Source organism: Elephantulus edwardii, unplaced genomic scaffold, assembly GCF_000299155.1.
Source record: "Elephantulus edwardii isolate Elephantulus edwardi_28Jun2011 unplaced genomic scaffold, EleEdw1.0 scaffold00041, whole genome shotgun sequence".
Classification (NCBI taxonomy): Eukaryota; Metazoa; Chordata; class Mammalia; order Macroscelidea; family Macroscelididae; genus Elephantulus; species Elephantulus edwardii.
Genome location: NW_006399791.1, coordinates 1,384,709 through 1,399,885, shown reverse-complemented (window position 1 = coordinate 1,399,885; position 15,177 = coordinate 1,384,709). Strand labels below are relative to the sequence as shown.

Sequence of the window (15,177 nt, the reverse complement as noted above, 5' to 3'; positions counted from 1 at the left end):
TTTTCTCCCTACCCACCCCACCCTCGCAACCCAGTACACTCTCCTCTTTGAAAAGTAAAAGAAAATTTTTTTTATTATTTTATAATCCCTCCCCCCAGGTCCACTCCACTATGCAGCCTTTGTTCTGGACTTTTGTCATGACAATAATACCTAATCATACATCCCTTTTAAACAGTTTTCTCCCTCATCTGTTTCAATGCAGTATACATTATTTATCCCATCTTTTCAATCTCCCCCCAACCCTATGTCAGTCCTGTTTTACAACAGTGGCACAATGCAGCACTTGTCCTTTAATGCTTCAATTCAAAAGCATCAGTTCTTCTAGATTACATATGCATAGGATGCTATAGAACATATCTTAGGTTTATAAATATAATGTAATAAAATTAGTCCCTTTATTCATTCATGCAATCAGCGTTAGAGGGAAAACTCCTGCTAAATTCTTCTGGCTTCCACAAATTCTGTCTTTATGTACACTATTAAAATGCACATGTATATACTTTCGGCATTTGGCCAGTAGTAACTGATCCTTGCAGAAGGACATCATGCTCAGAAGGGTGGAGGGACAGTGCAGGAGAGGAAGATCCTAAATGAGATGGTTTGATACAGTAACTGGGACCATGGGGGTAGGTGTGTCAGAGTCAATGAGACTGGCTCAGGATCGGACAGGCTTCAGAGCTATTGTACAGAGGGTTAATATAAGTCACAGGCGACTTGATGGCACCTAACAACAACAACCTACGTGTACACACACAATGTGCATACTGACACCACCAACCCCAACTATGAGATCTGTACAGTATTTAGAAGGAATGTCAACTATCATTTGCACTCAGGGATTTCCTCCAGCATTTTCACTGACTGAGGATTGTCCTCCAAGCATGGAGCCATTTGGGAATGTCTCAGGGCATCCTTCTGCCAAAAGGAACAAACACCAGTGTTCATGCTTCTCTTCCCACAGCGGACAAGAAAAGATTTATGACATCGTGTCGGAAACCATTGAGAGCGACTTCCCCACATGGTTCGGCACCGTGGTTGGCTACATCAGCAGCCCCGTGGTGATCCTGCCGGCCGTGCTGCTGCTTTTGTAAGTCCAACACCCGGACACCCCCACCAGCTGAAGGAACTTCCGTGGACCTGGCCAGTAAGAAATCAAGGCTTTGTAGTAATTCCACAAAGTGAATGCATTCATTTAAAAATCACATAGAGAGCCTGACAGGATAAGCAAAGGCTCTGCAATACATGTCAGAGGAAAAAGTCATGAAGCCAAGGAGTTCTAGGTCCCAGAGAGAATGGTGGAACAAACACCATCAGTATATTCACTGATTGATCAATGTCCAATCAGTTAGTGATACTGCAGTTGAACATCAATGCTATCGTTATTTTGTTCTCCAAAAAGGTCTTTTGGTGATACATCCACTCCTAACCTAACGGGAGCTCTGGTGGCCTAGAGGTACGGAGCTGTGCTGTCAATCTGAAGGCATGCAGTTCAAATCCACCAGCTGCTTCATTGGAGAAAGACGGGCAATCTACTCCTGTACAATTTACTATTACTACCTCTGAAAACCCATTGGAGCTTCAGCTATGGGTTGGTTCTGACTCAATGGCAATGAGGTGGAGTTGAGAGCCTGAAGGAAAGCAGTGTGAACTCACTCAGAGGCCCCGGGGAGGAAAGATCTGAGATCCACTTCCACTAGTAAAATCCTACCAAGCAGTTCTGCTCTGGAACGCAGGGGGTCGCCTTGAATCAGAATCACCTCAACAGCTGTAGGCCTTCTCTGTAAATAGAAATAGTCCAGAAGAGGAATTTCACAATTCAGCTGAGTGATATTTGCTTGCTTCTGCTGGGGAATAGAAGGGGATAGGATAGAAGAGAATTGAATCCAGCTTGACGCCCTGTAAAATATCTCTGCCATCTTCCCACCTCCCTTAGTGCTAACCCATACTTTTAGATGCAGGTCTACGGAGATCACTGTGAGGAGATAAAAGAAAAAGTAAAGGGAGGCATTCTCTTCCCAGAGTTCTTGGCTTGAGAAGTTGCTTGGAAGAGGCGTCGGTGGGTGGCCCTCACCTGGCATGAGAACCTGGTATTACCAGCTGAGCAGGGCCCTTGGGCTCAAAAGCACAGAAGCCAGCTAACATGCACTCTTTCATGTTGTCTCTGTCCTAGTATGCTGATTTATTACCTGCAGAGCATCGCGAGATCGCTAAAGCTCAGTAATCATCAGCTCAAGATGCAGATCCAAAACGCAAGTATTACATTGTTGTTATTTTTGTGTGCCATTGAGTTGCCTGTGACTCATAGCAACCCGATGTACAACAGCCCCAAAGCCTGCTCTATCCTGTGCCAATCTTATTGTCTCTGACACACCTACCCTCATTACCTCAGTCACTGAATCAATCCATCTCATTGAGGGTCTTCCTCTCTTGCGCTGTCTCTCCACCCTCCCACGCATGATGTCCCTTTCCAAGGACTGGTCCCTCCTTGCAACATGTCCAAAGTATGTCAGATGAAGCCTCAGAATCCATGTCTTCAAGGAGCAGCCTGGTTTAATCCTCTCTACGATGAATCTGTTTGTTTTCTTGGCAGTCCATGGTACATTCAATACTCTTCTCCAGCACCACAGCTCAAAGGCATCAGTTCTCCTTCTATCACCCCTTGTCAACTGTGTGTCAGCTGTGTCAGAAGGGAGATCTCCCCAGCGTGGTCATGCAAATGAGAACACAATTTCCAGTTACCAAGCCTCTTTGCCACTCCACGGGTATAAACCCACACACTCCAGGCCTCCCAATGTCCTTCCTAATACACAGGGACAGTCCAGAGGAACAAGCCTGCTAATGTCTTTCTCCCTGGCCTGTTCTCCAAGGCATAGCTGGTGCTCTGAGCATCTCAGCCCTCCTCCATGGCCACAACAAGCTACAGTGTGTCATGCTTTCCCTCTCTCACCCTGGACCTCTGAAGCCAGTGGCACTATTTATGCCCCAAGACTCACCTCTTTTCTTGCCTCTGAATTCCTTCTCACCCATCTGGGACCCAAACCTCACCAATCAAAGCAGTCGATGGAGACATATACTCCTTAACCTTCTACCATTTCTCCTCCTAGCATATCCCTGCTGGTTAAGCATTTACTTGTCAATGGGAAGTTCAGTATCCACCCAGTGACTGCACAGGAGAAAGATCTAGAAACTGCTCCTGTAGTTATTGCAGCCTAGGAAACTCTATGGGGCATTTGTGTTGTGTCTTAGAGTCCTCATATGTCAGAAATAGATTCAGGGGCACCTAGCAGCCACAAGGCAAACAGTAGAAGCTCTTTTCAGGGCTCTGACCAGCATGAGGGGTGGGGATGAGGCTCCAAGTTATCAAATTTAAGGAGGCACTCACTCTCATGGCCATTTAGGTCCTGCCCTCTAAAAACCCAGATAGTGGTGACACCTTAATTTTTTTTTAAATTTTGTACCATGAATGTCTCAAGTGCCTAATCTTGGTTCCAGCTTTCCATACATAAAGTCTCCAAGCTTTTCTCAGTTTAATAAAATTAATCTTCATGCACAATTTGCAAAACACACCCACTTATTTATAAACAATCAAATTATGAATTATTTTGAGTTTGCAAAAGATTTTTTTGTGGAAATGTGTGTTTCTGGTGTTACAGAACCATATTTTTTATGTGGGGCTCAAGTACACCATTCTTGGCAGTATTAAAACCCAAAGATACTCCAGAAGAAAGGTCTGGCAAGAGACTTCCAAGAAAATAGCTGCTGAAACCCCAAAAAACTCACAAATCCACTCTGATACACATGGGTCCCCGTGAGCTGGAATCAAATGAAGGGCAACTGATTATATTTTCATTTTTAAAATGTTCCACCAAATTGTTGTCCTTAAAAATTAAACCAGCTGGACATAAAACTTTAGCCTTCAGATATCTGCATTTATTCACTCAAACAATGTGACTGAATCTAGAGAACAGCGTCCCAAGGGGCTGTCATAGTTTAGTCACGACTTAAGAAACGAGAAATGGCACATCCGTCTTTTTTCTCTTTCAAGAGCCATACATGTTATTGCTTCCTGCTAACTCCAAAACAAACAAGTGATTCTCTTTTACGTTTTAGGCAAGATCTGAAGATAAGAAAAAGGTTGCCCAAATGGTAGAAGGTAAGTGTCCAACAGCACACAGAGAGCTGATAACTCAGTTGGTAGATAGTTATAAAATATAGCCATTGAAAGTGTGTTATCAAGTTCTTGGGAGCACAGGCAGTTTTAATTCTGCCAGAAGTGAATGAAAATGGGACCACAGAGCCTCCTGAATGGAATTGCTCTAACACCAAGCTTATTGGAAGAGATTTCTTTTCCTCTGGGGCACAATTACTTGAGTAAGAATTATGAGGCCTAAGGGTTAATCTTTTCCCACATAGTTTTTCAGAGAGAAGAAGCCAATAAATGAAAATTACTATAGGAGGAGACTTGGCTCTTGCTATAAAACCAAGGCTAAGTATCAAGTATTATCTGCCAATTGAGTATGATTAAGGCCAGATCACTATCCAAAACCAAGATCTATATAGACTTTCTCAGGATAATGTTCATTTCCTCAGTCCAGAGTCTCTGCACTTTTTTCTTTAAAGAATGATGCAAGTACTATTTCCAAAATACCATAATTGCCATTTACGTTTTATTATACCCATTATACAGATAAAGCAGTAGAGTCCCCAAGCTGCTGAATACCACACTGTGCCACATGGAGTTATCAGAGGCTGTGTGATAAAAGCCTTAAGGTTCTTTTGATTCCTCTAAATAGTCCCTTCTGAGAAGCTCTGCTGATGTAGTCCTCAGGAAGTTCAGCCACTAACTCAGAAGTCACCACACTCTGTGGGTTCAAATCTACCAGAAGTTCCAGGAGAGAAAGATGAGAAATCTCTTCTTGTATAGTGTGTGTGTGTGTGTGTGTGTGTGTGTGTGTGTGTGTGTGGTCAAATTGGATCCGACTGGTACAGGAGGAGATTGCCCTTCTTTCTCCAGCAGAGCATCTGGTGGATTTGAACCACATACATCGGGGATTGCAGTGCAGCTTCTTGCCACTAGGCCACCAGAGCTCCCCATCCTCTTGTATAATTTATAGCCCCAGACACTCATTAGAGGGTCAACTATGAGTTAGTTCTAACTCAACTGCAATGAATGGAGCTGAGTGAAATAGTGCCTCCAGGTCAACCTCTTGTGCACTGTCTTCAAGGCTGCTGGTTTGGATCCTTGCTATGATTCTGCGAAAGAAAAACTCTGACAATGTTTCCACAAAGACTAAAAGCAAGAAAATCCTATGAAGATCTCTTGTATTCTGCAGTTTGTGGGTTCCCTGTGACTTAGAACTTATGCAGAGGCAATGTGTTTGGGGTACTTTTAGGTTTTAGAGGCCCTTTCGGCTCCAACTTTGTGTTATGAAATTATTTTCATTATGAGCTATTTGTTGCCCAAAGATTAGGTGTATTTGGTAGTGCAAACACTTCTGTGTTGGGTTTGTAGACCCAACTCTTGGAAGTCATGAAGCTGTTCCAGCTAAACCAACCTCAGTGTGTCCTGGTGATTTTCTCATGGGTCCTCCCTCCATTTGCAGCCCGAATCCAGACCCAGGAGGGAAGCACCAAGAGGCTTCCCAAGGACAGCGACATCGACATTGTCAGTCACCCATCCTCCGCTCGCTCAATCACGCCTCAGAATAACGGCAATGTTGTCAATTTGGACTCTCCAAGCAGCAAAGGTGACAGGATAGAGACCATCACCCAGCCCATGCCCCAGAGTCCTGGAGCGGGCCACAGGAGTCTCGGCTCACCTCTCCCGGGCGTCTCCACATCCAGACAGGAGCAAAACCCCCACAGGTAAGGTTCACCTGGAACACAATTAGAAATCTAACTGCCTTGAACTTGATCGCAGCGATAACCAAAAGCTGGGGAGTGTGGGCTAAAGTGCCTTTGGGGGTTTGAAGGACTGCACAGGATAGAGCAAGAGTCTGCTCTCGTTTTTATAGGGTTGCAGTGAGTTATAGTCAACTCATAGGCACATAAAAAAATCCAATGTTTTCCAGAGGTCACAATCCATGAATTCCAGTTCTTCCTGAAGGCCCTGAGATTGCTACTGTGCCTCACTGAACTGAGATAAACTGAGAATAGGTCAGGGGGATGAACAAGAGCCCTTATGGTGAAAAGTTTAAGCATTCAACTGTTCACTGAAGATGGGTGGTTAGAATCTATCCAGTGATGTCATGGGAGGAAGACTCGTTCCTTCAATCTTGTAAGGACCACAGCCTAGAAAACTGTGCCACAGCCCTCCATTGTCGCATAGGGTCAGGGATGTTTTAAGTCAAAATTAATTCAGTAGCACCCAACAACAACAACAAATAACTTACTACCACCAAGCTATAGCGACGCTCCACCAGGTCTCCAAGGCAGTAAATCTTTACGGAAGGAGAATGCCCATCTTTCTCCCATGGAGCAACTAGTGCCAACCTCATGATTGGCAGTGTTATGTACCGTGCAACGAAGGCTCCTTAATAACAACAAGGTGGACAAAGGGTGTAAATTAGAACAAAATCTTCCTTCTTTATTGCTACCATATAACCTATAAAATAGTCTCTAAAGAGCTGCGCTGCTAACCTAAAGGCCATGCTTATATTGGTGGTTGGAATTCACCAGAATTTCCATGGGAGAAAGAGGAACAATCTCCTCTCACGTGATTTACAGCCTTGGAAAACTTGGTATAAGCTTAGCCATGAGTCAGTTTCAACTCAAAAGCAATGAGAGGAAATAAAATGCCTCTTATTTTTTTTTCATATTTTACTTTTTAGCTTCATATCTTGGCAAGATCCTGGCTGGCAGTATTTAGAAAGCTCATCATAGTTTGGGCAATGGATGTCAACTGTTTCAATCTTGTCATGTGTGACAAAAATTAGAAAATGGTATTCTCTAAACAGAGGCAGAGGAGAAATGTGCAGTAAATAGAGTCACATTGGCTGAAACTTCTATGGAGAATTAATAATTAATCTGACTGTAGCCCAATGAAAGGGACATAGAAAACATAGGAAGATGCTTGCCTCTTGGTTCTAGGGTACTTTCAAAATGATAAATATTATGCTGAGTGAAATATCTCAGTCACAAAAGGACAAGCACTGCATGGTGCCACTGCTGTAGAATGGGACTGACATCAGGGTTAGGGTAAGAATGAGAAAAACTGGTTGAATTATGTATACTGCATTGAAATCGATTAGGGAGAGCACAGTTTAAAAGCAATATATTTTAGGGCATTATGATTATCATAAGAGTCCGAAATGAGGGTTGCAGAGTGGAGTATACTCGGGGTGGTGGTGGAGGGTTTGGGGGGGGACTGTATACCAAGGAAGGAATTTTTCTTTTCCTTTTCAAAGAGAAGAGTGAACTGGGGGTGGAGGTGGGGAAAAGTGCAACAATGGATAAATGGAAATCCAAAATCTCTGTAAATGTTCATTGAAATTCATAAAAAAATGATGAATAAGTTAGTAAAGAACTGGTTAACTTACTTTGTGAGGATAGTAGGAGTTGTTCGTGGAAGATGAGACTTAAGAGTAGCATTCACATCTCTGTGGCACCTTCTCAGGAAAAGAGATGCCAACACTCTTACACACGCCCTGAGGGTCAAGCAGGACCACTGCAGAGAAGTGAATCTTTCTGGGTAGGAAATTTCCAACAGCACCACCCAGCGGAAGTGCAGAAAAGTGTCTTGTGAGTGTGGATAGCTGCTTAGCAGGGATGAGAAAAAGGAGTGTTTCCTACCTGGGCAGCACAAATATTAGACCCACTGTGTGATTCCAGACAAAAAGAGTGCTCCGTGATGAAGCATATTAGCAAATCATCACTTACCCCACACTCTTCATGGAGGGTTACCTGCAAGAGCACATTGTTGTGTAATACTCCTCACTCAACCATTGCTGTTGAGTTGGAATTGATTCATAGCTGACCCTCCACTGGGTTGCTGAGATTATAAATCACACGGCATATTTCCCATCTTTCTCCCATGTAGCCACTAGTGAATTCAAACTGCCAGGGAGGCTTAGTCTTCAGATTAGCAGTACAGTACAACTTCACGTGGGCTAAGTCATTCTAAGGGTTTCAGTAGTAAAGAAATCTGTTTAACCCAGCTCCTCAAATGTACACAGTCTTTAAAAAGTCTGAACAATTCTCTGTTAGCATCTTCAGAAGCCCTGGTGGCATAGTGTATGTGACATGTTAGGCTCTAATGGAAAATCTCATCATTCGAACTCACCATCCACTCCAAGGAAGAAAGATGGACAGTCTCTTCCCACAAGGCCTTGTAACCCAGGGGAGGGTTGACATGAATCAGAATTGACTCAGCAGCAGTGGGTGAGTTTAGCATCTTAGTGATGCTGTAAGAGAAATATCACAAGTGGGTGACTTTAACAAACAGAAACTGGCTCTTATCACAGTTGAGAAGGCCAGAAGTTTGGATTTAGGGCACCAGCTCCAGGGAGAAGCTGTTCTACCTGTTGGTTCTGGGAGTATTTTAGAGTGCTCTCTTATCTCTTCACAGCTTGCTCCTTGGGTGTCTGCAGCTCTTCACAGGGTGGAGCGTTCATCTCTCCCCATCTGTCTTGTTCTCTTCAGTTCCTAACCTGCTCTTTTCACATCTCGTGTGATTAGTTGAAGACAGTCTAAAAGTGATATGGTCTTACATAACAAGGAAAACTGTTTCCAAGCAGAATTACATCCCTAGGTACAGAGGTTAGGATCTCCACATGTATTAGGACCCTGGTTGATACAAATGCTGATGGAACAGCTATTCCAGCTCACAGGGTTAGAACTTGGCATCTTACTCACTTCTGTCTTAACAGGTATCCTTGTGGTCCGAGCGCAAGCACAGGGGACATTCACGGAAACAGATCCTTTACACCGATGACGTTTAAGGAGCACCTGGAAAACATTCACTCTGAACCTCTTTTCCGAAAATATTTTCAGCAAAGCAACCCCCATCTCCACAGACCAGGGACCTCAGTTTTCATGGCTCGTGGCCCTCACCCTCACACCTCCAAGTACTACGTCACGAATGAGCGAGATTTTCATAAAAAATCCCATCCAGCCTTCTGGCCAGAAAGACCCCCCAGGAGAGATGCCTCAGGTGACGTGGTGGCGATGTACTCCAGGAACGTGCGACGATATGTGCCCTGGCCCCCTTGCCAGGCTCACTCTCCACAGCTGAGTGAGGAAGAGGAGGAGATGCTGAGGAGAGACTGGAGCAAGAAGTCTCTGCACCCACTTTCCCTTACAGACCTCCGCTGGGCACCTCATTTCTACGTGGGTGAAATGTCAGGCAGTCAGAGCCTGGCTCCCGAAGGTCAAAGCAGGAGGCATTGCAAGTCTTGGAATGATGGTTTTGAGGGTCCCCTGGACAGGCCAATGTATGTGCACAAAAAGCCCCGGCCCCGGCATGCCCAGCACCCACGACACCCCTTGAAAGCCAGAGCCAAGCCCAGGTTTGAACCGTCCCTCACAGAATCGGATTCCATGTCAGCGGCCTCCAGCAGTGACCAGCAGAACAGCAGTACTGACCAGTACCTGCAGGTCATCCACCGCCAGGCCAGGATGCCCAGGTCTGCGGGCCACCTGGGCAGGAGGAAGGCCAAATCCAGACAGAACTTGAGTGACCTGGTTTGTTCCAACGTGTAAGGAGGACTTCAGTGTGTAGAGTCCCTTTCACACTGACCCCTGTGGAGTGCTGGTGTTGGCCTGAAACCTATTGGTCCCTTCTCTTCTTCGAAAGAGGGATGAGCATCCTTGGCTGGGTTGACGGGCTGTTTAGGGAATATTCTGTCATGTCTGTGGCGTCCTGACGTTCCCATAGCTACAACTGCCTGTTCCCCAGCAATCCGACACAAGTGCATGTCCAGTATATGGCAGCACCTCTAACACATTTGCACATAGTCATTTTAAGAAGACATCAGTCCTCTGCCTCCATCTGGGGTGCCCATATATCACAGACAACTCAGGCCTCCCAGCCAGAACCCAGAGGCTAACCTGACGAGTCTGCACTTGTCCTCAGGCAATGTGTATATGTAATGTGTGCTCTTGATCAACTTAGAAAATCCACTTATTGTGCATTGTTGTTAGGTGCTATCAAGCCAAATATGACCTCATAGCGACCTTATGGACAACAGATCTGAACCCGGCTCTGTCCTACTCTAGCCTCACGTCTCAGTCACGTTCAAGTTCATTGTGGTTGTCACTGTATCCATCCATCTTGTTGAGAGTCTTCTTTATGTCTGACCCTCCACCTTCCCCTTTCAAGACTTCACTGGGCTTTATTCATATAAATAGTTCATTTAATGGGTGCATCTAGAGGACATGAGGCTGAAATAATGTAAGTGTATCTCAATGGATAAATAGTTGTAGGGCTGTTGTTGTTGCATATGGTTGCGTTGGAACCAACTCATAGCTGATCCTCCAGTGGGTTTTCAGAGGCTGTAAAATTACACCACAGGAGATTGTCCATCTTTCTCCTGCAGAGCATATGGTGGCTTCAAACCACTTGCCTTTGGGTTGGCAGCACGATCCTTTACCACTAGGCCACCTACCTTTATAAGAAAGGTTTAGGGAGCTCTGGTGGCCTCATGGGTAAAGAGTCGTGGGGCTAACCCACATGCTAGTGGTTTGAATCTATCAGTTACTCTGAGAGAGAAAGGCCGGCAATCTCCTCCCATGCAATTTACAGCCTCTGAAAACCCACTGGCAGGCCACCTATGGCTAATGTACCATTGAGTGGGTTCTGACTCAAGGTATATAACAATAAAGGAATGTCTGTACACAAATAGACTCATTCTAATATAGTTACCAGAGAGGGGGAGGGGAGTAGAATATTAATTAGTAGGTAATAAACACTAAATAAGATGGATGAAATGAAAATCAACATGGAATTAATGGATGATCAGACATTGTAGGTATTATCATTAACATTATGGAATGAATGTACAAGAATGATTGAAAATCGGAAAAACTTTGTAAACTTTCACTCAAATCATAATAAAAAAGTAATTCACTTACTAATGAAATGTGACTAAAATGCATTGAAAGCTTACTTAATGTACTGGCTTCAGAGATCTAGCTATATTAATTATTCAGGATGCTTAGCTCAGAAGTAAAAAGCCCCTGAGGGAATTTATTGGCTCATGTAACTGGAGTGGATGGGAATCAAGTTGTCCTCAGTTCCCCTGAAGCCAGGGGACAAAATATCTTCAAGACTGTTTTTACAGATATGAACCCTGTGTGTGTTGACCTCATTGTATCCTCCTGCCACCCAGTGTCTTCCACATAGTAGGTGAAAGAGTAATCTCGAGTCACACAGAATGTCAGGTTTGCATCATCCAGTCAGTGACCTCAGAGAAAAGATCAATTGTTACACTTGTTGTTAGATGCTATTGAGTCAAATACAACTCTTAACAACCCTATAAACAACAGATCTGAACCCCATCCTATCCTGTGCTATCTTCACACCTCCTGACACATATGAGCCCATTGTGGCAGCTGCTGTGTCAATCCAGGTGGTTGAGAGTCTTCTCTCCTTTTCCATCTCTCTGCCTTTCCAAGCATCATGTCCTTCTCCAAGGAATAGCCCCTCCTAGCAACATGCTTGAAGTATGTGAAGCAAAGCCTCATTACCTTGCCTCCAAAGAGCACTTCAGCTGCACCCTCTCCAAGACATATTTATTTCTTCTTTTGGCCATCCGTGGGATGTTCAGTGCTCTTCTCAAATACAATTTAAAAGTATGAGTTCTTCTTTTGTTATCCCTATTCATTGTCCAGCTCTCAGACGCATAGCAAGTGATCAGAAAACTAAGGCCTGGATCAGATGCACCTTAGTCCTCAAACTGACATCATTACTCCTCAGTAATTTGGAAGGTCTCTAACTGCAGACTGTTCCACTGCAATAATCTCCTAATTTCCTGACTGCTGGTACCAAGGGTGTTAATCGCAGCTCCAAGTAAGATAAAGTTGTTGACAGTTTCAATATCTTCTCCATCCACCATCATGCTGCCTATTGGTCCAGTGGTAAGAATCTTTGTTTTCTTGACATTGAGATGCAATCCAAATTGAATGCTGCATTCCTTGGTCCTCTGCAACAAGTGCTTCAAGTCCTCCTTACTTTCAGCAGGCAAGGATGTGTCATGTGCATAACACAGGTTGTTGATGAATCTCCATCCAATCCTGATGCCACATGCCTCTTAATAGAGTCCAGCTTCTCAGATAATTTGCTCAGAATACAGATTGAATAGATAAGGAGCTAGAATACAATCCTGAGACACTTACCTTCCCAATTCCAAACTATGCAGTGCTCCCCTGCTCAGTTCGCACAGCAGCCTCCTGGTCCAGGTATAAGTTTTACATGAGCACAATTAAGAGCTCTGGGATTCCCATCCTTCTCAGTGTCAGCCACAACTTGTGATAATTCACACAAACACTTTTGCATGGTCAATAAAGCACAAATAGTCATTCTCTACTTTCAACTAGGTTCCATCTGACATCAGCAATGATGTCCCTAGTGCCATAGCCTCTTCTAAATCCTGCTTGAACTTCTGACAGTTCCATACCTATGTATTGTTCTAGCCATTTTTTAATGACCTTCAGCAGTATTTTGCTTGCATGTGATATTAATGATATTGTTCAATAGTTTCCATATTCAGTTGGATCACCTTTCTTGGGAATGGCAATAAACATAGACCTCTTCCAATCTGTTGGCCAGATAGCTGTCCTCCAAATTTCTTGGTTATAGAAGAGACTAGTGAGTGCATCTAAAGCTTCATCTGTTTATTGAAATAAGTCAATTGGTATCCCATCAATTCCTGGGGCCTTTTTTCCTCCCAATATCTTCAATGGAGCTTCCTCTTCCTCCTTCATTACCATTAGCTTCTGATCATATGATACTTCCTGAAATTTTTCAGTGTCAATCATTTCTTTTGGGTACAGTGATTCTGTGTATTACCTTCATTGTCTTTTGATACTTCTTGAGTCATTCAATATATTGCCCTTAGCGTTTTTTCAGTATTGCAACTTGAGGTTTAAATTGATTTTTCAGTTCTCTCAGCTTGAGAGCTGCATAATGAGTTCTTCCCTTTTTGAAACCCCAGAGAAGGTCTGGCTTGAATCACACTCTTATCTTTTACTCTAATCATCAAAGGTTGGGGCACAGCCATTAATCCTTTGTGTTGTAGGATTGTGGATATAACCAATGAGACAGTGTTTTGATCAAGAGTGTATCTCTTGAGAACCATATGGGAAATATACCAAGAAAGAACATTTACCCCAAGAAAGGCAGATGAAAATAATAGCTGTTCACCACTGTGCTTTGCCTACATCATTTCGTCAAATCTTCTCAAAAATTACTTTAAATAGTTGGTCATTGTCCCCTTTGAAGTACAAAGATGCTAGATAACATTTCTAGGATCGTGCATTTTCTGAATGACTAGAATATGGTTAAAAACACACAGCTCCCTAAATCTTAAACCAAATAAACTCTCTGCATCAAACCCATAAACATGAACCCACTGTCACTGAGTTGATTCTGAATCATGGCAATAACCCTCATCAACAACAACCAAAACAACCTTGTTTTCTACCACTGAATAACAACGTGATAGGTTAGAAAAATATGTATCTACACTCTCCTGGTTTTCACGGGTTAGGATTCTGAGGCCCTCAAATTCCTGCCACATTTTCATGGATTAAATTATGTGCCTCACCCAAAAATGCACTTATGTAATGATATATGTGTTGTTGTATGCAGTTAAGTTGAAAATGGCTCATAGCTGATCCTCCAATGTGGTTTCAAGAGGCAGCAAATTGCACAGGAGAAGATTGCCTATCCTTCTTCCATGGAGCAGGTTTGAACTGCATGCCTTTTAGCTTACAGTATAGTTTCTTACCACTAGGCCACCAGAAATTCCTAATGGCATATGAAGTTATATAACGATGCCCTATGATTTGTAAAACCAAACCATTGTAAGAGGATTGGTAGTAGGAGGCAATACCTTTAATCTCATAACATCCCTGATGCAACGTAAGAGGTATTTCACTGTTGGAATGGTCTGTAACACCTTTCTATCTCACAACAGAGAGATACAAAGGAGAGAAAAGTAGGCAGGCAGGGTGCTATATAATGGGTTTATTGTTGAAAATAGATTTCCTAGCCTACATAGCTGGGTGAGAGCAGTCAAATAAGGTGTGTAGTCTATCCAAGGAGAGATTTGCTGGTTTTGCTATCCTGCCAGCTTTAGATTGAGCAAGTTCAGTGGCAGAATTTGAGACTCTCGTCCAACAAGGAAGAAGTAGCAGATAATGCAGCTATCAGCACGGACACACACACACACACACACACACACACACTCTCACACACACACTCACTCTCTGTTAGGGTTATCTCCAAAATAAGGAAGAGCAATGATGTCAGTTTGAAGACTAAGGTGCATCTGTTTCAGGCCACGGTCTTTTTAAATCACTTGATAAGCATCTGAGAGCAGCCAATGAATACAGATAATAAAAGAAGAATCAACGTCTTTGAGTTGTAGTGTTGGAGAAAAATACTGAATATCCCATTGACTGACAAAAGAATGAGCAGGTATGTTTTGGAAAGGGTGCCACCTTGGATGCAAGGATGGCAAAGCTTCATCTCTCATACTTTGGGCATGTTGTTAGAAGAGGGTATTCCTTGAAAATGGATATAATGCTTGGAAAGGCTTTACCACCTTTGGTTTGGTAGCATCATTTTCTGTCCAATAGATCAACCGAGTTCTCTCTAGGTGGGTGATTTTAATCTGCAGCCCTCAGGCCTGGTTTTAATTGTTTTTGGTCAAACATTCTTCTAAGTGGTATAGCACTGGTCTGTCAATTTGCTGTACAGATGTAACTCATGGTTGCTGTGATGCTAAACACTGTGACACTGATGTGTCAAATGCGATAATGGTTACCCATGGTGGACAGCGTTTGGTGGAGCTCCCCAATCAAAACAAGCTTGGAAGCAGGAGTGGCATCCACTTTTGAAATAGCTTGCCTCCTGGACATTCTATGAACTTGGAGAAAGGATGAAACTTATACAGATGTTCAGGTCTTTCATTCATAGGATCACTATGAGTCACCTACGACTCAATGGCAATTAAC

The 15,177-nt window shown here is 43.4% G+C and overlaps 1 protein-coding gene across 1 annotated transcript in view; it reads left to right on the top strand.

The window, feature by feature from the left end:
* TMC3 (transmembrane channel-like 3) overlaps positions 1-9,699 on the top strand; it is a 52,355-nt gene extending 42,656 nt beyond the window's left edge. Inside the window, exons 18-22 of the mRNA XM_006885122.1 lie at positions 962-1,087; positions 2,171-2,249; positions 4,111-4,153; positions 5,604-5,865; positions 8,868-9,699. Of these exons, the coding sequence (XP_006885184.1) occupies positions 962-1,087; positions 2,171-2,249; positions 4,111-4,153; positions 5,604-5,865; positions 8,868-9,699 (1,342 nt within the window). The remainder of the gene's footprint in view (positions 1-961; positions 1,088-2,170; positions 2,250-4,110; positions 4,154-5,603; positions 5,866-8,867) is intronic.
* Positions 9,700-15,177: the final 5,478 nt, after the last annotated feature.